This window comes from Aythya fuligula, chromosome 3 (assembly GCF_009819795.1).
Source record: "Aythya fuligula isolate bAytFul2 chromosome 3, bAytFul2.pri, whole genome shotgun sequence".
In the NCBI taxonomy this organism is placed as follows: Eukaryota; Metazoa; Chordata; class Aves; order Anseriformes; family Anatidae; genus Aythya; species Aythya fuligula.
This window is the reverse complement of record NC_045561.1, coordinates 104,209,043-104,233,851: the sequence shown is the minus strand read 5'-3', so window position 1 is coordinate 104,233,851 and position 24,809 is coordinate 104,209,043. Positions and strand designations below refer to the sequence as shown.

The 24,809-nt window shown below is 39.0% G+C and overlaps 1 protein-coding gene across 1 annotated transcript; it reads left to right on the top strand.

The window, feature by feature from the left end:
- Positions 1-11,945: 11,945 nt before the first annotated feature.
- Positions 11,946-21,842, top strand: E2F6 (E2F transcription factor 6). The gene is made up of 7 exons (XM_032185438.1): positions 11,946-12,033; positions 14,632-14,680; positions 16,036-16,252; positions 16,590-16,748; positions 17,975-18,089; positions 19,638-19,785; positions 20,514-21,842. The coding sequence occupies exons 1-7, from the start codon at positions 11,947-11,949 to the stop codon at positions 20,516-20,518; spliced, it is 780 nt and encodes a 259-aa protein (XP_032041329.1). The 5' UTR covers position 11,946; the 3' UTR covers positions 20,519-21,842.
- Positions 21,843-24,809: the final 2,967 nt, after the last annotated feature.

Sequence of the window (24,809 nt, the reverse complement as noted above, 5' to 3'; positions counted from 1 at the left end):
CATCCTCACCCCTGCTTCCCACTGAATATGGTATCTTCCCAACTAGACGTGCCTTATTTGGCTCCAGGGTCTAAAGCGCAGACAATTTCAGCAGCCCTAGGGGAAAAAAAAAAAATAGAGTTATAAAACAGAAGATGCACTGGAAAGACCAGGGATATGAAGGGAAAGAGGAAATCTCCTGGAAAAACTGGAAACTTTTGGGGTTTATTTGTGTGTGAAAGAAATCTAGTCACAGTAGCCAAAGCCTGCTACTTGGAGATTAGTTTTTAAAAATCTATACAGATTAAAGAAGAGTGCCTTGGATTGCTAGTTATCTCCCAAATCCAGTTAATACACTGTTCAAGCTCTTTGTTTCCCTATCTTTATTATAAACAGCTTTTTAAAAGAAGCTTCCAAACTTTTCCCCTGCAAAGCCAGACTTAAATACCAGTATAATCTGATGATGCAATAGCCAGCAATGGTGAAAGTGACCAGTAGCATTCTTTAAAGATTATGAGCTATGAAATAATCGCCTTTAATCGCATGGTAAGCACAGTAATAAGCTCTGACTTTTCTGCTTGGATGAAATGTATTCAAGTGGTCTTTTTTCACTTTCAGTAGTTATGAAGACTGGAAGCACCTTTGGGAAACCAGTCAAAACTTCACCTAAAATTCCAGCTAGCCAACATTTCTTCTTAAGGACCTAATCTTAGACACCTAAAAAAACAGTCCTTGAAAAGTGTTTATGTTGTTACAGAGACTATGAAGGGAGGTAGATGATGCTGAAAACTTCTAAAAGATCTTGCCTAAGGTTAAAGTTAAAAAGTTACATGGACAGGATCTCCCTCTGGAGGCCTTGAGAGGCACCTGACTTGCTCTAGTGATGTGAGAAGATGCATTAGGCACTTCAAGAGGTCTATTTTACTGGATACCATTTAAAAAAAAAAAAAAAAAAAAAAAAAAAAAAAAAAAACAACAGCACACTAACTGCTGCATGACTAAGGCCAGATACAATGAAGGTGTAGTAACTAGAAGTTATCTTGAAGATTTAGCTTTCTTAGCCCATGTTTCTTCAATGTTGGTGGCCTCATATGGCAAACAGCAGGCATGATCCATCAGTGGTCAGAAGAAAGTGGTCCATGGGGCAGAGAAACAACTGCTTGCATTCCCTGGATCATTTCACAGATAAAAGAAAGAGACTTTCTAAGGAGACTCTGTGCACAACACCAACATCCACCATACCAAAACAATCTACTGATCAACCTTAGTAAAGGTCTTGATCAATGTGAGAAGAATCAGAACGTAGCCTTCATCTTCATTCAGTGCTAGGACAAGCTAAGTAACGAGTGCAACCAATACAGATTTGATCCACTTTGAGAATGATAACATAATGACTGAAGTGCAGGTAATTAAGGAACTGGTCTAGTTACTCCTTCATAATCATCTCAGAGCTCACAACCTGGTTAAGTCTTTAATTTAATAGCAGATAAAGTTAAAAAGAAAAAGGGGAAAAAAATGAAGAGAGAGAATCAAATGTCGCATCTTATATTTTGGTGCTATGAGGATCTCTATGAATCAGCTAAATGCTTTTTTGTGGGGCATTCTGGAGGTGTCACACATCAGCACAATGTCGGAAAGTCAGAACTTTTTCCTGATGGTCAGCAAAGGAAACTTCTGAATGAAACAGGTCATTTGGAAGTAACAGATCACCAGGGCCAGAGATTTTTTACCCAAATATGAAGCTGTTGGACTACTATCTATAGGGCTAAGGCGTGTGACCTATAGCTTAAACCAACTTCGGCACCAGAGGAATGGTAAATATGAGTGGGATACCAATGCCTAACTGAGGGACTGTGACTCTCGGTATAGTCTCCAATGATATGGAGAAGGAGGTGAATAATGTTGTGAAAGAGCTTGATAGATTGTACAGCACAGAATAGTGAAATGTCAGAATATTGTTTAAGATGCCCAAAATCAGACTGCAAAATGTTGCAGGTATATCTCCTAATAATGGATGATTTAAAAGGCAGATTCAATTAAGTACTAATAAATGAAAACTAATGGATGTGCAAAAAAAGATCTGCCCTATAGCTCTAGCAAGCCACAGGAGCGCTCCGGGAAGGAACAAGTCAGAGGCATGATGCTGACAGCACAAATAGCCTGCTGAGGTCTGGAGATCAGTGAAACAGCAAAGGCAGTTGGCCTTTGGCACCTGTCTAGGGAGAGGGGGAGGAAAGGATGGCACGAGGCTGTTCAGGCTGAAGGCAGCAGCTACCAGTGCTGATCAGGGAACTAAAGAAATGTCCAGCTCTTCAGAGTCCAGGAGCATAGCAAAGGCATGCTAGTGGCACAGAGTGCAATCCTTTGCCCTCACAGCTAATAGCTTTCACTTTCAGTGACTTTGCCAGAGTGTCAGCAAACAGCAGCAGCCACAGAACCAGGCAGTCCCAAAGCGGTTGCTCCCCAGGGCAGTGGTCATGGCACCACGCCTGCCAGAGTTCAAGAAGCATTTGGACAATGCTCACAGAAACATGGTTTGATTTTCAGGTGGCCCTGGGTGAAGCCATGAGTTGGACTCAATGACCCTTGTGGGTCCTTCCAACTCAGGATACTCTATGGTTCTAAGAAAGATTTTTTCTCCTTGCTATCTGCTTTTGTCCAAGTTCAGTGAAGTAGCTCAGCAGAGAGAATGGAAAGATGTTGCTGTCAAAGCCGCCCTTCACAACACCACTTTTTGATGCTCTTTCCGCTCTGCTTTTGCTACAGCTGGTAACGGTATGTGCATAATAGACACTTACCTACTTAGCAAAGAGGTCTTTGAGAACTGCAGACAGTTTTCTGAAAACATCAGCTAAATGTTCAGCAGTTGTCAAAAAGGCACGTACAGTGCCTTTTCTGTGAAGAACAGAGAATAAAAAAGAAAATACCAGTTTGACATTGCATTAGTCTACACCTGCAGACTTCTTGTATAATGCATGACTATCTGGTCATCGAATCACAGGATGATTCACGTTGGAAGGGACAACAGGAGGTCTCTAGTCCAGTCACACAGTCAAAAAGGGTCAGCTATGAGATGAGACGAGGTTGCTCTGAGCTTTATCCAGTTGTCTTGGAAACCTCCAAGGAGAGAGACTACACAACCCCTTTGGGCAGCCTGTTTCACTGCTTTACTGTCCTCGTGTTAGGGGGAAAGAAAAAAAAAAATCCATTTTTACCTTCCTTTTTTTTTCCTTTCAAATGGCACTTCTCTTCCTTTCAAATGTCATGCCATTTGAGAAAGTCTATGACAGAACAGAAAAGCAATGTAGAAGATTGAATCTAAGAGCAGTCAAAACTATCGGCGGGTTCAGAAATGGATTTGATAGACACATGAAGACCCGTCCACAAGTTCTGATGAAGGAAATCTGCAGTACATGAATTCTCCAAATTGTTCATTGCAAGGAACAATGCTATGCTTCTGTTTCTTAAACTCTTTCTGAAACTGGATGTTCTTACTGACCATTGTCATGGACAGAATATAAACAACATACTTCGGTACCACATTTTTTTAGAAAGCAAAGATTTCTGGGAAATTTCCTGTGTCTTTTTAATAAACCACAATTCTAGCAATTTATTTGTCTGGTGAGATGAAAAATCTTCACATATGTACATCAATGTTATATCTAAAAAGAAGCAGATTAGTTTTGCAAAGACGCTAAATGTTTTAAAGCAATACACTGCATAACATTCAAAGACACAATCATAGTATTTTTTTATTATACACCTTGATATAGCCATAATATGAAGTCTTTAAATATCTGTCCTTTTCATCGACCATGTTTAGCACAAGTCTTGTACTAAAGACACTCTTAACAATCTCCATTGCTTCTTCACAGAACATTTTAAAATTATATGCCATTGCAAAGACATAATAAAAGGCATTGGTGTGATCCCAGATCAAAAGTATTCTAGTTCTCTGTGGAGTTAAATTAGCAAATAAACAGTGTTTTCCCTCAAGTCTGCCTGTTTCTTTCAACTTCCAGTGACAGGCCACCAAAACAAGTTTTAGCTTCATTAGAACAGCTAGGTTATGAACTCCAGAAGCAAAAGGCAGCGACTGCCTGTCCAACTTAAACAGCAGAATCATGTTTTTGGCAGAAATGCAGGTTTCTGAGCAAAGCCTACAGACCTGTGGAAAAGCCCAGGGGTTGTCATGGCAGCCATGAAATCCCGAGCTAGTCCAGAAGCCTCATTCTCTGTATGATCAGAGTTACTGCCTGCATTACACATCCAAAACCAACCAGGACCTGGATCACTCCACCTAAGGCATCAATAGAGGATTCCAGTAGAGGATTTCAATTCAGCTGTAACCACTAGGCCTCTATGTTCTCCTGTTTTATGGAAAACATACAGAAGTTTTTTTCTAAAAGTTTACAGAAACATTATCATTAAAATGTTCAAACAAAAGGGAAGTCTGCCTTCAAAAATCCACTTTCTGATAGAAGTCAATATGTATTTTGTATTATTGATCATAAGACATCATTTTAGCTGCCCGTTAACTATTTTTTAATTTGGGTCTTCAGTCTTCTTAAGCCTCTCAATAAAATAGCAGGAAAATTCTCTATCACTTATGTTACAAGCATGACCCGAAGTAATACTTAAATAAGCACTATCATTTAAAAGGAAAAATGCTAAATATTCAATATATTCTTGACAGACAAAGCAAGAATAGCTGAGGATATGTTTCTGTCAATAGTGAGATATTTAGGTAGCTGCAAGAATGAGGAAATAATCAAATCACACATAATTTAATTGTCTATTGGAAATAATAATAATAATGTGTATTCTGATTGTAGCACTGGACATATTCCCAAACTATAAATGACACTAATCATCAGATTCTTAGTAATGAATGAAGTTAACCCTCATTTAATCACCACCTTCTTAATTATAACAAAACTCTGTTGACATCTGTTGAAATCTGTTGAAAACCTACGAATTAAGCCATCTTTGACACCTCTACAAAAACCACGTATGACACTTCACAACTGTTTATTTAAAACATTCTAGTCATTATCAGAGAACAGAAACCATTTTTTTCCATTTTTTATTTCTAGGTGTTGAATGAAATTCTTAACTTGTCACTTCAAAATCAATGCTTTTAATCATATTAATTCTAGGTGTTCAGTGTATAGTCTACAGAGTAAATCCACCCTACAGAACGATTAATTTGGCTGATAGTTTTTTCCCCTTTTGCTAGGATAGAGTTTTCCCTGCTATGCATCTGGAATAGTACTCATAACCAAAAGTAAGTTACGTCCTAGTGCTGGATGGATACACATCCAACTGATTGTTTAAAAACAAAACAAAACAGCAACAGTCACCAGAATATTTCAGTGTGACACTACGAAAATTAACTATTATATGGTATGCTTATTACATGACCAAAATACAGAAATCTCCATGCATGTGACTGAAGGTAACCAAAACAAAGCACATGACTGCACTTTAGCTAGGTAACATGCCGGTCTGATTTTTCCTGGCAAAAGGTCATTAAAATATGGTTATAAATAAATGTGTCTAAGATAATGGGTGTCTCATCTCAGGCGGAATGATGGCAACAACTGACAAAAAGTGCTCTAGTTGTTCCAGAGCCCAGTTCAAATACATGGTGTCATACTACAAAAGTCAATGCAAACTTGTAAAGAGAGATACCATCTTTGTTATGTCAAGAAATGTAGTTGGAAAAACAGAAAGATTGTTCTGGAAAAATGAGAGGAATAGGATTATGGTAATTTGATTTGGTGCAATCAGGAAAATACATCTCCACTTCTTTTTTGGCTTTGCTAGAATCTATGTTTAGATAAATGTGATATTCACATACAAATTATTTATTAGATTTTCAATCAAAAGCACCTCAGGTTCCTCAGCATTGTAGGTAAAATTGAATTTCATCATTCCACTGGCAGCAATTATTTTGTTCTATCAGTGGTGATGGCTGCTTTCTATTTTGCAAAGGGTGGCAAAGGGAGGGGAGGGAAGGATAAGAAGATGGGTAAAAAAAGTCTACTTAGCTTTAAGAATGAAGGTGATCCAACCTTGCTGGAGTGCTGGGACCTATTCCTGAGGAGTTTTACTCCACGATGGCTGAATACGGCAGCACTGGGTCTGGCCAAGCACAACATGGATGGCTGGAAAAGAGACACCTCCAAGATGGAAACGACTCCCTGAGTTTTCCCAGCTTTTCCATCCCCTCCTGCAGTATGTCTCCCAGTGGCATGAAACCACTTCCCCAGACTCTCTTTCTCCTCTATCCTTCCCTCAGCACAGAACAGGTCCCCCAACATTTCTCTTTCATTTCATGTTCTCGCTGCTAACAGCAGTGAGAGAAACGGGAAGAAAGGATGGCAGCAGCCAACTGAAACACTTCCCTCTGTTAGGCTAGAATTAATTTTATCCACCTAGAGAAAACTGTGCTGTCAGTGAATGTGCTGTATCATAAGCTTCCTTGCACACCTAAGATCTCTAATTACTATAATTTCAAGTAGGTGCTATAAAATATATTTTCAATATTATTAAATAAAATTAATAAAGACATTAACTGGAGTTACGCCTTCATCAACCTTTTTCTCATCACGTTTTAACCACAACAGGACAATCCTCATCTAAAGTTAAAAAATAATAATAATAATAATTTCAAACAGATAAAATAAAAATTACCATAATTTGACATTCAAGATATAAAGGCAACCATCTTATAAGGACATGCTTCATTTTCAAACTGACAAAATGAAATACATCAGGCGATTTTGGAACTATTTTCACTAATCAATAAAAATAATTAGAACTTTTTATTATTCATCTTTCAAAATCACATTATGACTAATTATAGCTTTCTGCTGCATTATAAAAATTATTAGTTGAATAGCTAGGTGGAAAGCAAACATTCAGTATTACTTTTTATTAATTCGTAAACAGAGGTGTCTCCCAAAGTTAACATTATGAATTGCATATAACTTCTTGTCAAAATTCAGACACTTGTCATAATTTCAAATAGAGCTTAACCATTTATTGGAAAGAATCAAGCAGAAAAGATATTGTTTCCCCCTCAACCTGCAAGTCACTCTCAGAAACTTCTTGATATTTCCACATTCTTAGTCAGCAGAATTTACAACCTGCTTTTTCAAACAAGCCTTTAACCAGTTTTGCATGTAACAGAAAAGCAATCATAATACTGGCCAATCCCATTTTTTTTTCTCTCTCGAGGTATCATTTTCATATGGAGGAATTTTGGAAAGTGAGGCTATATGAATCATTTTTAAAATTTCTGTAAAGTTTTCTACATTAATTAGAATGGAACATTCTTTAGAATGCTTCTGTCATTTGCATCATATCTGCTCCATCAGCTTCAATATACTAGAATTATTTAAATGCTACAAGATAGTGCCCCATGGGAAAAAAATAAATAAATAAAAAGGTCTTCTGCATAAAATTCCATGAGCTTGTGAGCAAGTATTGCTGCCTTGACAGATTCATGGAATCACAGGATAACTGAGGTTGGCAAGGACCACTTGAGACCATCTAGTCCAACACCCACGCTCAATGCACAGTCAGGTAGAACAGGCTGCCCAGGACCATGACCAGTTGAGTTTTGGATATCTCCACTGATGGTGACTCCACAATCTTTCTGGGCAGCCTGTTCCCGTGTCTCAACACTCTCATAGGAAAAAAAAAAAAAAAAAAAAAAAAAAATTTTTTTTTCGTGTTCAGATGAAATTGCATGTGTTTTAGCTTGTGCCTTCTACCTCTTATGCTGTCAGTGGGCTCTACGGAGAAGAATCAGGCTCCCTCTTATCAGGTACTTACACTCATTGCTAAGTCCATGCCTGTGAGCCTCCTCTTCTCCAGGCTGATGAGTCCCAGCGCTCAGCCTGTCCTCTTGGGAGACGTTCCAGGGCCTTTCTGGCCCTGAGCTGGCTTGTTCCAGTATATCCCTATTTTTCTTTTATTGAGGAACCCAGAACTGGACACAGGTGATGTGGCCTCACCATTGCTGAGTGGAGAGAAGAATTAGTCTAATTTAATTCCTCTATTCCTTTTAGAAAATGCAAAACTTTTATTTTAAGGTGATATATTGGGGGGGGGGGGGGGGGGGGGGGGGGGTGTCATTATTTGATGGTCATTTTAAATGTTACTGTAACAGTAACATCACAGTCACAAATAAGGTTGGGATATTACCTTTCAAACTAAATATAAACATCATGAGGAAGCATAAAAGATTTGGTCATTAGCATTAAAGCAAATGGGGAAATGAAGCAGTTTAGTTGCTAGTGAGCAAAGGAACTGAGAATCTTCACCCCTTTTTGGTATCATAGAGCTCCTCATCTAAGTTTAACATAAATTAAGCCCTCTCTCATGTCCTATCCCACAGTTTTAAGGTGCTCCTTCAACAATCTTCTCTGCAACTCAAAAGATACAAACAAATGTAATAATGCCTTTTTGCCACAGAATATTCTGTTCATAAATTGTTTAACAGGGAAGAACATTTCCAGCAAGCTCTTGTAATACCTCTGCCAAGACATCCTCAGGTTCTTTTAGATGGGAGATGGATTTCTTCCAAGTTTCAAAACCTTACGAAGAAGACAATAGCCACTGCACTTTTTCAATAAAATCCACCAGTGTTCATATGTGGCAAGTGCTTGCTGTTTACATAACCCTAATGTAAATGGGTATCCAAATGTACCTCTCAAGTTACTTTTTCCTTCCGTGTAATTCTTCTCTAGGCAACAGGTTAAAAAAGTAAGGCTTCAGTTTATATCATGAGCTGAAACCTGTGTTTCTACCATGATACCATATCCATGACTTTTAATTTTATTTCAAGTGTGCAATTCAGTACCTCACAAAAAAAAAAAAAAAAAAAAAAAATCTGCTTAAGTTCTGTTAAGATCTGATTAACTGACTCAATCTTCCTCGTACTCATGTGACAAAGTAAAGAAAGAAAAGATTTGCTTTCTAAATTAATGGATGAGTATTCACTATGTATCCAGCAACAATTTTTTTTTTCAGTCAGATTAAGCTGAGCACATCAAGAAAGACTGTACTATCACCAGAAACACATTTAAATCATTAAATTTTACAGCATCAAAAATTACTCGGTAGTGTTCCACCTCTTTACTCTATATGCGTAGTTGTTATGTAGTGATGAGGATCTTAATAGGATTTGAGGGAGACTAGGAGGTTTATACAAATGGACATAAAGATATACAAAAACATTCAGCTTAAACAGATACATCTATCATCTGTCTTTCATGATGTTGCACTTTTTCACCTTTTCAGGAAGATATTAGCTCTGGCTCATCTTTTTAACAGTACATATTCACCTTCTGGAAGATCCAGTTGCAAGATTATTGTCATTAAAGGGAAGATGGCATTTGAGACAAAATTGTATAGCTTTTTGTATAGCAAATTGTATAGCAGAATAAGGCCTTCGCTTTAACTGTTGGAACTACTATATACATAAATAAAATAAATACATATCAAATATGTATATAAAGGTATCCATCAGATGACATAATTCCCAAATTTATGATTACATATATAGGCTATTAAATATCAATTGAACATTAGTGCAACAACAACAACAACAACAACAACAAAATGAAGAAAGTGAACATAGTGGCATTCAAAACAAATTTTAAAATATTACAGTGGTAATAGAAAAATCCTGTTTTGCATGAGATCTAAAACTTGCAGCCTTACAGCCCTGCATGAGGATCACCAGTAAAAATTTTACCAAGTAGACTAATTTCAGCTGCTCGAAATAAAAGCACAACCTACACACCTAAGTAGCACAAAGTAAAATATGAGATTTATTTTATGAATATAATTGGCATTAAATTACACAAATTAAGTGCTTTTAAGCAAATTTTATTTTCACATTCAAATACAGTCCCTCAAGAAATGTAATGAAACTACTGTTGTAGGATGTATTCATTTTAAAAGTTCCGATTTAGTAAATGGAATTATTGCCCTCTGGTGGCAGATCGAAAATCAATTCAATCAATGAAAACACGATTTCAGATAAATAAATAAATCTTTCATTTTAAGCATCATTACTAGTGTGATTAATGCTTAGAGATATTAAAAAACAAACTGCACAGTCATTTTTACATAGAATAAGATAACAGTAAATGGGGTAAAATTTACATTTTCACTTGCAAGAGCATAAAGAATTAATGTGGGAAACATTTTAAGTCAGCTTTACAAAATGTAAATAGAAACACAGTAGAATCAAAATCTGATCAATTGAAAGCCACTGCCTAAATTCCTAAGTCAGTGTACTGGATTTTCTTCAAAATCTCATTTTCACTTTAAAAAAAGGATTAAGCAATATACTTTTAATGTAAATGCAGAAAAACCTTCCTGAATCTGAAGCCACATGGGGCTTTTATTTGCTCTATTTCCACCAGCCAGGGATTGAGGAGCATAGGAACAACAGAATTTCATCTTATGACTGGCTAGAACAACAGCATTGTTAAATGTTGATGCTGTGTTTTCTGTGTGGGTTAATACAGAAATTCATATACCTAAATGCTCAAATTCTGAGCAGTTAGCCTCCCTGCTAATATCTGAACACCCAACAATTATCAAAATCCTAGTCAATGGTTTTTATACTGCATGGTACATTCCTTGCATCACCCTAAACTGAAATGGCACAAGACATCTGCTCCAAACCATTTTTCCGTTCCATCTGAAAATCGCCTCATAACAGTGGGATTACAATGGTAAGGTATGTGTCCAGTTAACAATACAACAAAGGAGGAAAAAATGTTTATTCCTCATTAGACTACACCTGTCACCATCAAGGAGTTAGGAAGCATTATGTTGCTCATGTAAAAATGAGTGTTTTTACATTTCAGTGATGTGTTGTTGCTTCCATGACAGGAAAACCTTTTGCCTTTGTACCGGTCTAAGCTCTCCTTGCAATACTTACAAGAAGTGTTTGCACATCTTTAACTGCACAACTTATATCTTCTGTTAAATAGACATCCTATTCCACGTTTGAGGAGCTATACTTGCCAGTGTATACATTTTTCACCACTTTTTTCTTATAAATTGATTGGAGCATGAGAACAACCCACCTTGGTTCTACACACATTTACAAAGACAATTATTACCACAGAAGTCAAGGCAACAGCTTTATCAGTGGTGACACAAGCTTCTCCAGAGGAATGTCTAACCTGAAGAGATATGAAACCACTAGTAAATGAAAAGGCATTCAGTATCTTTTCAAGATAAGAGAGTTTTTCTTGACCTGCCCAGGCTGGCACATTAGCAGATGAATTTAGACCTTCATGGCTTTGACTTCCTCATACCAGACTAGTGATTTTACACAACGTTCAATTAAATTTACATTTATCATTTACACAGCACCTTCCCTGAGCACAGTGAAGGGGGAGTGCCTTGAAGTGTCACCTACTGGGTAGTCAAGGAAGCACAACGGTTCAGAAAGCTTTTATGAAAGGAGTTTCGTGACTATTTGTTGTAGTGTATGGTAGAGGGCAGTTAAATGGCATCGGCTACAATCAGATCAATAATTTAACGAGGAGTTATGTCGAAATGTTTTTGTCGAAATGCCTTTGTCTGACAAGCGGAAGTTAGCTACTAAATCAGAATGTTTGTAATCACTACTGATGCTGACAAACAAGGAAGCTTGATAAATGTTATCAGAAGGGTGGGAGAATGGGCAGGAGGAGTGGACTAAGGATTTGTGACGTCTGGCTGGGATGTAAACAGCCTTGTTTCGAGCAAACAACATTCGTAGGCTCCTCTCTACCCCTAGATGAGCCGAACCTGGCCCCTGACCCATACACCACCGTCAATTAAACCCCTCAGCGCCCCCCGCCATGGCCGCCCCTCAGGGCACGGCTCCACCCCTCTGCCCAGCCGGGCGGGGCGGGGCATGGCGCCGGCAGGGGCCGCTGGGTAATGGAGGGCGGGGGTCACAAAATGGCCGCCCCTGCCCAGTGGGAGCGTTTGAGGCCGCTGCGGCCGGACACGCTGGGTGTGAGTGAGGTACACGGCGGGCGGGACAGGGAGGCGCTGCCCGAGGGCGGGACGGGGACGCAGCGCATGGCTTCCCCCGCCGGAGAGTCTGAGGGGACAGCGGGGAGGGCTCCGGCAGGAGGGCGGCGGGCAGCAGAGCCGGGGGGAGCCCAGCCGGGCTTGGGGCGGCTTCGCAGCGGGGCCACCTGCGACCTGCCAGCACACCTGAGGGGGCTGTAGGTGTTTTGGGGATCAGCAATCGGACCGTAAATACGTGGTTTGTTCCTCGCTGAGCGCCTGTGGGGTTCGGTTAATTGCGTATGCACCTTCCTCTACCGCTTTCAGCGCTGCTGGGGTGTTGCTAATTAAAAACAAATCTCTTAATGCTGAGAAACGTGTTCCTAATTAAAAATAAATCTCTTAATTCTCTGAAACGTGTTTTTAAAACGTTCATTTTTATTAACCTTGAGCTAAGTGTTGTTTGGTAGTATTAGCTTAAAGCTGTGAAGATGTTGATACCCATTTTTCTCCCGATGGTTTGAAATTTTTGCTTATTAGAGGAACTGGTGGTGGTTGGAGTTAAGTTGTGTTGGCCACAAAATCCAAATGAGAGGTGGGGGAGCTGGAGGGGTGGAGGTCTGCAAGGACATCCCACGGTGTGTCACGGGTGATAAGAACTTTTATTTTAACATCTTTGGTTGATGCTGAAGGAGGGAAGAAAAATGAGAACTCCCTGCTAAAGGGGAGAAGTGGCTTAGTGAAAGCAGACATAGATGGGGATGAAGTGCTCTGCTTGCTCACTTGTATCTTCAGAGCTGCTGTTTCTTAGGCTTGTGCCTGAGAGATAGGGCTCAAGGAGGAGAGGAGCAACCAGTGATGCAAAAGTAACAAGTTGGGAATCTCTTGAGAAATCTCAACCTGTCTGAGACCATAGGACCTAATGGGGATACATCCAGAAGGGGTCTGAGAGAGCTGGCATTGTAAGATTGCTGTCTGATCTTTGAGAGGTCGTGGAAAAAAGTGGAGGTGGTTGGGGATAGCTGATGGGCTGTTCTTGCAAACAGATTCACTTCAGTGATGAACTGACTGGATTGTAGATCCAAAGGCACAGATGTCACCTGCATTAATGTTAGCAGGATGTTTGAAACAGTCTCCAGCAGCATCTTTCTACTTAAATTGGAATTTTACAGGTAGTAGTTGAGTGCAAAACTGACTGGATCCTTAGGCTCAAAGAGGAGTGGTCAACGGCTTATGTTTTACCTGAAAGTGGATTACAGGCAGAGCTCCTCAGGGAACTGGGACCTGTCTGGACAGCCCCCAGGACTGGTTTTGTACAGGTTCCTGTCCTGTTAAATACCAGTGAGCTGGAAGAGGACATAAGATAAACATCATGGGAGTGTATAACAGCAAATGGGGAGGGGAGGGTATTATGAGCATGAAGGTATAGGCAGGAGGAATGGATCATCAGGAACCTGACAGACAAGGTGACTGAAAATTCAAATTTGAAATTCTGCATCTGGATAGCTTGCCGTCATACAGACTGGGAGCTGAGATGCTGGGGAAGTACCCCCCTCCCTCCCCAAAAGGACCTGAGGGTCCTTAGAGAGGGTGGGATAAACATGAGCCAACAACGTGCCCTGGCATCAAGGCATATGAGGCTTATTAGCAAGAGCACAGCCAATAAATCAAATAAAGTAATTCTCCTTTATTTGGTAAGTTTTAAACTGCTCCTGGAATGCTGCAACCAGCAGAGATGGGTCAAAAGTGGTCAGTGGGTATGGGAATACATCTGTGAGGAGAAGCTGAGGGAGCTTTTTAAGCTGTAGCTGCCCACTAGCACTTGCAAGGAAGTTATCAAGAAACTGGAGCCAGACACTTCACCGTGGTGTGTGATGACAGGCTGAAAGAAAAGAGCCATAAATCTGTGCAGAACATGCAGGAGAGGTTGCAAATTGATGTAAACTTCTTCACCACAAGGATAGGCAAGCAGTATAATGAGATGGCCAGAGAGGTACAGCCACCTTCATTGGAAATTTTGGACACATGGTTGGATAAGACCTAAGCTGGTCTATCTAATAGCTGTTCTTGTTTTGAGTGTGAAGTTGGACCAGATAGCTTCTGCGGTTCTTCCAATTGGAATGAGTCTGAATTTAGAGCAAATATTCTGTCAAATTGCAGTGGGGAGATAGAATAATGTGAATACTTGCACTTGCCATGTCAGCTATGTGAGCAGAGCAGACTGCTGCTAGCTTGAAAGTTTACTACAAAATAATTGTAATGCTGCGTAATAGCAGCATATCTTCTGTATGTGAGCTGTTATGTGGAATGCCCCAAACTCGGAATTTATAGAGTTTATACAAATGGCTGTGTTGTGACTATTGCCTGAGAATTAGAGGGTTTGGTGGTGTTTCCAGCTTTATGAGAAAGTGAGGTCTATGATTGAGCTGAAATGGGTGTTAATGAGCATGTTTCTCTTCTGTCCAAGGAGATTCCTTCACTGTAATATCTGTTGAGTTGCTGGCACTCCCGTTGCTGTAGCATCCAGAGTTGGGTTGGGGTTTTTCCCTGAAAAGCTTCCTGCATTTTCATGGTATTTTATGTCAGTTACATTTTAACTTTTTTCTCCAGCCACCAATGCTCAACTTGAATCTGGACGATGACGTGCAGTTAGTAAGAAGTAAGTTGCTGCATTCCATGTGTAAAGGTTATCCTTGAAGTATTTAATGCTTTTTTTTTTTTTTTACAATGATGCATGCTGTAAACAAATGAGAAATCATTGTGTGTCTAATATAGGCAGAACAAGAGGAATGCTGCATGCTAAATGAACTAGCAAACATAAACAAATGCATTTTTCATGGTTTTCCCTCTTCTCTTTCCGTTTGTTGCAAGTATAAATCCCTGCTGCTATCAAGAAAATGAACTTACAGAAAAAGTGACTTAGAGACAACTGGGACATTATGCTGGCAAACATTTTTCAGCTGGTGTTAACAAATGTAAATACAAGCTTGAGTGAAATTGAGTTGGTTATTTTCCTTTGTTTTTCTCGCCAATTGAATAGTCTTCCATATCTCATGGTAAAATTGTAGAATATCCTAAGTTGGAAGGGACCCATAAGGATTGTCAAGTCCAACTCCAGTGGTAGTGCTATTCAAAACTAGGTAGTGAGTTGTTGAACTTGTCACCTCAGGTTAAAGAGCAGACAATCCTGTAGCCGTAGAATGAGGGCTGTAAGTTATGAAGAGAAGTGTACATTCTTCATATGGGGAAAAATATGAAGTTTGAAGTAGCATTTGCTAAGGAAGTTTCCTTCCGTATGTACCCACATTCTCTTGAAACATTAGACTGGAGTTTTATTCAGTGTAAGAGTTTGATTACGTAGGAATTACCTGGCTTGCTTTGCAGGACAAGGCACAAATAACAGCAGGATTTGACAGTCATATTGGCCAGCAGAACTTTTAAATGTGCTACTACTTTTTTATGCTTTAAAGTACATGAGTAGTCAGGCACACATAAATAACAACCTGAAATTAATAAAGCTGTTCATCTGTAACTCTTCTGCTGTTTATGAGACTATGCTGGTACTAGATCTATATAGTACAGGTGTCTATCTTAAACCTATAGTGTCCTGGTAACTGTAGATCTTTGTTGTATTTATTAAATTGAAGAATTACATCACCAATTCTTAGGCCCTGAGGACAGCTAGTACAAGCTGCATTTTGTTCATACATTAAGCTCTCAGACTCTGGAACTGACTGGCCTGAAATAGTCCCTGAACCATGCCTGAGAGTTATCTGGGGGATGTTCTGGTTTGTTCTGGGCCAAAAGAACAACCACTTTACTGGTGTCACTGAGCAGATGACACAGCTGTGGTTCTCTGGTTGTGCCCTGACACTGCTGATAGTTAACCACAGGTGTTGAAATTGCAGTGTTTTATACTTTTACATTCATTGCAACTTCATGACTAGTGTTTTTTAAGAAACACTTCATATTGTCATAGTAACTTACCCTGAATATTGTATCAAAACATTACAGGAACTCTGAAGGTTAGAAGGCCTCGATTTGATGCATCCTTGGTTTACTTGACCCGAAAATTCATGGATCTTGTCAAAAGAGCTCCAGATGGTGTCCTTGATTTAAATGAAGTAGCAACAACTCTTGGAGTACGAAAACGAAGAGTATATGACATCACCAACGTATTGGATGGAATTCACTTAATTCAGAAGAGATCTAAGAATCATATCCAGTGGGTGTAAGTGGGCTTTGAAACCCTTAATTTCTAAGCAATGAAACCCAGCAATGTTGATTAGTATTTATAACTTTGAGAGTATTTTTAATCATATTGAATTATTTTTAATAGATAGAAAGATCTTAAGTTTTTCTTCATCCTTAAGTTGTCTGAATTACATGCTATATTAAAAAGTATCAAATGTTTAAAAAAAAAAAAAAAAAAAGCACATTGAAGCATGTTTCAGCTGAGTAAAGAATACCAGAATTTCTGGTTGCTTTCTATATTAGCATGTTTTTTATATTCAGTAAACAGGCTTTTACTTTTATAAACATACTAGACAACTTTCATATTCTTCTAGAGGTTCTAATCTTGACCAAGTTGTTGGAAAGGCAGCAGAGCAGCAAAACCTTAAAGATGAACTCTCTGACTTGTCAGCCATGGAAGAAGCTCTGGATGAATTAATCAAGGATTGTGCTCATCAGTTATTTGATCTAACAGATGACAAAGAAAATGCAAAATATCCTTTTAACTCATGCATTACTTTAACTCATGGTTTTGGTTGCCAATGCTCAGGCATTCTAGCATTAGGTGTAGGCTGATACCACAGGTATGCCGTAATACTTGATAATGAAACAACAAGGAACTCATTGTTTATTTTATATTAGTATATAGTAGACTTGTGCTATGTAGTGTTATACATGGTCTAGCCCATTCTCAGGGGAGGGCTACTCGTGTGACATTGCCACTGCAGAAGATTGAGAGAATGTAGAGTGGGAGGAACTGGAGTTGGACTGTAAGTCCTTCATTCCTTTCTTTCTCTGCCATGGAAAGAAAAGCAGAGTATCCCAGTGGCAGTGAGAGTAAGGAACAGGATATTATTGAAATAAGGAACTGGTGGGGGTGGTAATGAGGAAAAGAAAAATGGAAGTGGGGCAGTAGTCTTAGTACCCTGACCATTACCTTGTTCTCTCCACTATAGAGTAAAGTTGTCTCAGGGACAGGTCTTGACCAACCAGTGAGATTGAGTTGCTTACTGAGATAAGAAAGAGGACCCAATACAGAGTCCCAGTGGCCTTTTGCCATGAAGATACCATGGTACGTTGATCATGTCCTAATAGTGTTCTGTCTCTGGGGAGAGGCTCCAATGCAGTCTTATCTTTCAGGTGTGATTTGGTAATAGAAAGGGGGTTCTTTTTTACTTGTTTTAATATGATAGAAATATTGGATTTTGGCTGTGGGTACAATAAAATAAAACTTAGCATTCAGCCAAAAGCAGTGCTAAAGATTGGTGCTGAAATGGAGAGAAATGTGTTCATTTTATGTACGATATCTAGGAAAAAAAAAAATCATTATACCTTACCTGTTTGGTTAAGAAAGTAATTTTATTGTTTTCCAGGATATGATTTCCATGTATTATTAATACAAAAGGAAAGAAAAGGTTTCTCAAAAGCAGTATTCCATCTGCTACATAGATTTATGATAGCATCTGTGAAGACTGTTTGTCAAATGTGTGTTTTTAAATACTGAGTGTGTTGACTTTTAATTTTTTCCCCTTCCTAACAGCAAAAAAGTTTTTCCAATTGTCAGCTAATAATTGATTTTACAAAGCTAATATTGAAATAACCTCAGCTGAAATATTTACTGTTTTTCTCAAAATTGATATTTTGCTTCAGCATGTCTTAATGTTCTCTTTGCTTCTGCCCATTAGCAAATTGCTATACAGAATCCTTGACCAATGTATACACTAGCTTATGTGACATATCAAGACATCCGTAGCATTCAGGCGTTTCAGAAACAGATTGTGATTGCAATCAAAGCTCCAGAAGAAACCAAACTGGAAATACCAATTCCTAAGGAAGTAAGTTTTATACCTAATCCCTCTTAATGGAAGAAAAGTTCTTAAATTTTTGTTTGTTTTGTTTTTTTTTGTTTTGGTTTGGTTTTGCAACAGTTATTAGCAACTGACTTCCAATTTCTTGGTCATATATAGCAAGTACAGGTAGTTTGTTGTTCTTGTGCTCCACTAAATAATTCTGTAGGTATACATATAATAGATATCTATATAATGTAGATATACATATAATAATATGTAGGTATATGTAGTCTAAGAAAGTTAGTCTTAGGAATTTTGTTTTGCTTACCTAAATTATAGTATAAACATATCTAAATGTTAGTTTTGCTAGAGATGATGGAACAGCTGTAGTAAATGATGGAACAGATGTAATATTGGTGTCCGATAATTACTGTGATAATGAAACTAACAAACAGCTGTTAATATTTTCAGTAAAGTCTATAAAAGCTGGAAATCTAACTAAACAAAATATTATGCCTAATTTAATAATCATCCTAACATCAAGTAAATGTTGTCTTATGAGTCAACAGCTGCTGTCACTATAATATTGGAGTATGAGATGTACGGTATGATCAAAACTGTTCTTGCGTTCTAGTAGACCATGTCAAGATGGATTTTTGATGGAGGCGGGGAATGTAGCCTGTCCTTGCCTCATGGTACAACATGCACACCCCATTCAGGTCACACAGAAGAGCCATAGTTTTGCCCTCTGCACCCAGTTACACTGCATCTTTTCCCATATACTGTGAACCCACTGCTTAAAGTAGTGCTGTGAAAGAAGAAATACTGGACGTAAGCTTGAGATGAATAATGGAGATTTAATTGTTGTTTGTTTTTTTTTTGCACATGCAATTTTATAATGTTCTTAGTTATGTTTTCTTCAAATTTGCCTTACTTGGGTGCACAGGAAGGGAGAGGATATCTTAGGAAAAGGAATCGATACAGAAGACTTAGATCCATTATATGTATCTCCAGTGGTGTCACTGGTAAAAGTAGCTGGGTCTAATCCTGTGAAGATCCTAGAGGTTCCTTGAAGCAAAAGAAGTCAAGATTTGAAAGGCTGTATTTTAGAGAAAACACTCTTCTAGCTGTTTCCCATAGACTTGGCTTACTCTGTGCCTTGCAATGTGATGTCTGCTAAAGGAAAGCGGTAGTACGGTTTATTTGTGTTGCCATACTACTAAAGTTGCTATGTGCTCTGATTTGTTTGCTGATCTGTGGCATTGGTGGTAAAGTTCTTATTTGTTATTCATATTAAGCATATGGTAAATCTTGGCTAATATATCAAGAGATCATTGAAAAGACTAAACAAAGACTCATTAGGTGCATTGCATGTCAAAAATGAAACCTAGTTAGCTTAATGGTACTTAATAATTGGCCTAAAAATTTATTAAGTACTCTAACTTACGTGGAACTACTAACACAATTTTAAGTAGTTATGTCACTTCTGTATCTGTTCTCCTCTTAACCTGTTGGCTTTAAAATATGTGTAAAAATAGATAACTGATGTATAAGATTGGTCTTCTGGTTAATATGTAAGTCATTGTTTTCTAGGACTGCATAGAAGTACATGTAAAGAGCACAAAAGGACCCATTGATGTGTATCTGTGTGAGGTGGAACAAGATAAGCCAGGTGACAAAACTTTTGAAAATATGAATGCAGTCAAATCTGAAACAGAGACATCGGTTCCTCCTGGTGAAGGTAGCATCTCCCACTTACATTTTTATCCTCATCTGATTTTTATTTCTTTAAAGAAAACCTGTTCTCAACTTTACCAGAATGGTATGAGAGTGTTAACTGGGCATAGTTTAAGTGGGCTAAGATGCGTGGGAGGACAGGAAGTGCCTGAAAGCTCAGCTTATGGTGGCGCATTACCTCACAGCAGCAGAAGGCCAAAGGGTTAGGCATGTGCACACATAGCAAGCTGCTCTGGTTCTCCGACCCTCTTCCTTCCTTTGCTCGTTACTGGTTTCCTGTCAGAGCAGACCATTCTGTGCTCTGTTGATGGGACTGTGTGCGAGTTCTCAGCTGTTTCAATGTCCAGGCCAGCAGCTCGGCTGAAATAGCAATTGTCGTGGGAGCTCAGATGAGTTTCAAACAAAATGTTAACGGCTCTTACTCATTATTGCCCTGTTTAAAGCAGGACAGCCAGGAGATGGGATGTAGTATTTTAATCTCCTAGAACAAGACCGGCTGGAATTCAGTCTGTCAAGAGCTCTGGTGCTGCAGGACGTTGCGGTTTAAAAATAAATGTGGCGGGAACTGTGGTAGCTCAGAAGACGTAAGAGTTTATTTTTAGCAATTCTACTTCATAGTAGAGAGGAAGAGTTGACTATTTAATCTTGGACTTTCATTTAACACTAGTCATTGTGAAATGACTCAATTATATTTCCTACAGTAACTAGATTCCTCTTTCACTTCCCTTTCAGAGTGAGATCTCCAAAAAATAAAGTAATATATATATGTATATACACTGAGATAGATAAATTACAACTCAAAATCAAATACAGAATGTAAATATCTGTTATAGAGTTTTTCCAAAGCTGCTTGGAACTGCGAACTTACCGACCTGAAATGCTCTGGAGTGTTTTTAATTTAAAACAGCAGTGGATTGAATGGTTTCACGGGATTGTTTTATCTTTCCAAGTCAGAAGACGATAGTTCCTAGATTTGCTTTTAGGAGCTTTGTTTTCGTAATTGCATGTGATCTACAGAGCTTTTGGGAAAGTATTTTTAGCTTATGAAATGACTTTAATTGATGGAAAACATACTTAATGAATGACTCCTAAAATGAAACTGTTGGAAACTGTTTCTGGAACAATCCACAATCCTTCTGAGAATGTATGTAATAAAGAAATGCACTTTTCAGTTCTGAGGCTGCACTACTGCTAAGCAGGATCGTCAAATACAGATGAAGAAAGAGCTTGATGCATCAGAAGCCTTCGCTATAAGGAACAAGATGTAAATACTACGAGAGTTACGCCTTACACTGTGTAGATGCTGTTTGCATTGTTGCATCCAGCTCTGCATTAACTATGGTATCAACACTGAAAAATAAATGGGCTTTTTGTATATCTGTATAATGTCTAGGTAGTTACTGATGTAGATTTATTGAGGTGGTTTGCATTTCTGCCTTTGTACAGCAAAGAAATAAAATAAGCTTATAAAACATAAAGTGGCCAGTCTAAATGTGGTGGTTTGTTATTAATGTTTGTTCACCTGGTGAATTATAACATTTTTAAACTGCTGTGAAAAAAAAACGTAATTGTTAAATGTAGTGCTGGCTGCTCTTATGATACTTCTGAAGATCACTACACTCCTGTAACACAATTAATAGTAAATATTTAAACTGGTTACTACATAGAAATTCTAGACCCTATAGTGTAGCCCTAGCCTGGTACCATACTCTCATTGTAGCTTCAGCTTGCAAGTATTGTCAAATACTTCTGAACTTAAAGAAATACTTGAGAGTTTAGAATGCATCCAACTTCTGTATTTATTTACCTTCAGTATGTGTAAAATGAGACTTCAGAGTGTCAGGGCCGGGCCTTTGTATTGGGTTTAGGGGACAGTGTTCCAAAAGGGACCTGCTGCTGGCTAAAGTAAATGTGTGTGTGATACTGGTGGTGGCTCTGTGATAACATTCAAGCAAGGATAAAAAGTGTTGCACAGCAGCTGTGAGAGAGGAGTGAGGAAAAGCTTGAAACAACCCACCAGAAATCAAGGTCAGTAGAGAAGGAGGGGGAGGAGGTGCTCCAAGTGCCAGGGCAGATTACCCTGCAGCTGGTGGGGAGGGTCATGGTGAAGCAGGCTTTCCTCCCATAGCCTGTGGAGGCCCATGTTGGGGCCATTCTCCGCACTGCAGCCTGCAGAGGACCCTGTGCTGGAGCAGGTGGGTGTGCTCTGAAGGAAACTGCAGCTTGGGAAGAGTACACATAGAAGCAACTCCTGGCCAGAGCTGCAGTCCATGGAGAGGAGTCCATGGAGCTCATGCAGGAATGGGATCTGGGGTGAGCTGCTGCCTGTGGGGGACCTGTGCTGGAGCAGTTTGCTCCTGGGGGATGGACCCCATAGTATGGAGCTGTGTGGGAGCAGTGCTTGAAGAGCTGCTGCCTGTGGGCAGCCCACGCAGGCTCAGTTCAGGAAGGATGGCATCCCGTGGGAGAAACCCCACGTGGAGCAGGGACAGAGAGGGACCGTGAAGGAGCAGCAGTGATAAGTGTCAGGGACTGACCGCAGCCCCCATTTGCCTGCACCACTTGGGATGGAAGTAGAATTATTGAGATTGAACTTGAGCCTGGAAAGAAAAGGGCTGAAGGGAAGGTGGGATTAGTTTGCTTTTAGTTCTCAGTGTTCTGGCCTATTAATTGTAATAAATCAGTATTTTCCAAGCTGGGTCTGTTTCGCTTAAGATGGTAAGTGGTGAGTGATTTCTCTGTCCTTATCTTAACCCACAAGTTTTGTTAATTTTTTTGGTTTTGTTTTGTTTTTGTTTTTTCTTTCTCCCTGCCCTGCTTTGGAGGGGGAGTGAGGGTGCAGCTTGTTGGGCACAGGGTGACCAGCCAAGATCAACCCAATAGTCTTCTGAGTGAATTAACTTGTAACTGTACAAATGCCATGCATATGCTTATTTCTTTTTAGGTTTAAAGTGTGTTTCAAAGTTTCCTGTGTGTGATATCTAAAAAATAAAAAAATCAAAACTCATGGATTATGTGATCGCACCGTATCAACTATCCATCAGATAAAGCCCTGAAAGCGCTAACCAGCATCTCTGCACCAATTTTAGACATGCTGTGAAATTAAATGTCTACCTTGTTCTACTGAAGAAATGCATATAAAGTAGGGCAGTTGACGCTGAAGAGCTTAAATAAACCTAATACAGATTGAGAGTTAATCTGTCTTCTACAAGGTTCACTAGTTCTGCAAAATATTGTATTATGCAGACTACGAAATACTTTCTAACACAAATTTTGTGTTAGAAAGTAACCTTGGCATTTTGTGTACGTTCAATCAGCTTCCAGCTCTGGGAGGCAGGGATTCAGTGGTGGATCCCTTTTTTCTGCATGTCTTTTAAGCACAAACAACAGACTGAGTTATTGCAATAATAAAAGCAAACTGAAAGGACCTTACGTACATTGATCAGGGAGAGTAAGACAGAAGAATATGCTCCTCCAGAAGCTGAGGGTGGGGGTTAAAATTAAGAAATCATTTTGCACAAACAGATCGTCCTGTTCCTTCAGTGTTTGTCTTCTCCCCAAATGGCAAAGTAGCTATTTGATTTTTGCACTGCTGCTCTGTTTTTTTTTCTTGGGGGGAGGGAGAGGGCTCTGTAAGTATTGATTCACCTAGACTTGTTCAATAACTTGGGAAAACGTTTGCCATGAAATCTGTAACAATTTCCAGCACCAAATGAGGCACCCTGAATACCATGAGTTAGGGTGGGATTTTGTTAGCTGATGATGCGGCATTTTGAACTATGTAGAAAGCAACTTTTACAAGGTAAGCATTTTGCAAATGTTAAGGCTGTTTTAAAAAGCAGAATGTGCATCATTTAATTAGAACATTAGGGAGTTTTGTTTGGAACAAACCTCTAATGATTCTGTTGTTCCCCCTTTGTGCAGGTTTTTGAGCAGCAGAATTATTTTTTAACCTCAAGCTGCATGATTATCACTCAAATGGGAGAAGCTCTAGGATGACAGTTCTGCTTGAATAATTTTCTTAAATACTTTGGATTGTTTTAGTAAATGTGCCTAGAGTGGAACAAATGGACTTTGGAAGATATCTTTGTTATTTGAATACTTGCAGCATTATCCACTTGCGGTACTGGAAAGCAATGTACTGCATGGGCTCGAAAAGTCATCTAACTTGCTGGAAAGATTAGAGTTGGTCTGTAGGAAAAGTTGTTGAGCGATGCTGAAACTAAATGCAAGTTACAAGCTTGCCTAAAAAGTAAACGTGATAAAATCTTACTCTGGGTTTGTATAATAATGCTTGATTTTTTCTGACAGGTTATTAAGATAAAATATTTTTGTTGAGTCCCCAATGTGTCTATTTTCAGCATATTTATGTCTAAGCATTTCCCTCATTATTTGAAAACTCTGCCTGCAATAAATTAGAAAGCTCTAATAACATTTTTGCCTTTCCTTCAGTAAGAACATCTGAGGATCTAAATGCATTAATCAGCAAGAACAACAGCCAAAATCTATAATTATAAAATGTCCTGATTTTGCTGACTCTGTAATTGGAACAAACTCCATAAGCTGCCAGTTCAGGCCTTATTTGGGATGGGAAATTACTCCCTGGGATTTTCAGATGTGAACTGCAGTTTTTAAATAATGCAATTTGCAAAGAAGAGAAAGGATTACTTTAAATTATTAGTATCTTCAGGAAAGTACTTAAAAGACAGCGAATTCCTTATATTGAATAATTTTTTGTGTGTGCAAAGAGTTTCATGTATAGGCATAATTAAATCACAATGATTTCAAAAGTTACTTCAGCTCGTGTCATCTTCAGTGCTGAGGGCGGCCTGCTTGCTAGGCCCTGGCTGGTCCTGGGTAGCTGGAGCTCATGGTGAGCTTTGAGTCACCATCCCTGGAGGTCTTTAAAAGACATTTAGATTTAGAGCTTAGAGATATGGTTTAGCGGAGGACTTATTAGTGTTAGGTCAGAGGTTGGACTAGATGATCTTGGAGGTCTCTTCCAACCTAGGTGATTCTGTTCCATCA

What these genes read in the sequence shown, in the direction of transcription:
- E2F6 (XM_032185438.1), top strand. Translation starts at nt 11,947, where the DNA reads ATGGAGGGCGGGGGTCACAAAATGGCCGCCCCTGCCCAGTGGGAGCGT. An exon ending in AAGAATCATATCCAGTGGGT is followed by an intron (nt 16,253 to 16,589) that starts GTAAGTGGGCTT and finishes ATATTCTTCTAG; the next exon opens with AGGTTCTAATCTTGACCAAG. An exon ending in AAATACCAATTCCTAAGGAA is followed by an intron (nt 18,090 to 19,637) that starts GTAAGTTTTATA and finishes ATTGTTTTCTAG; the next exon opens with GACTGCATAGAAGTACATGT.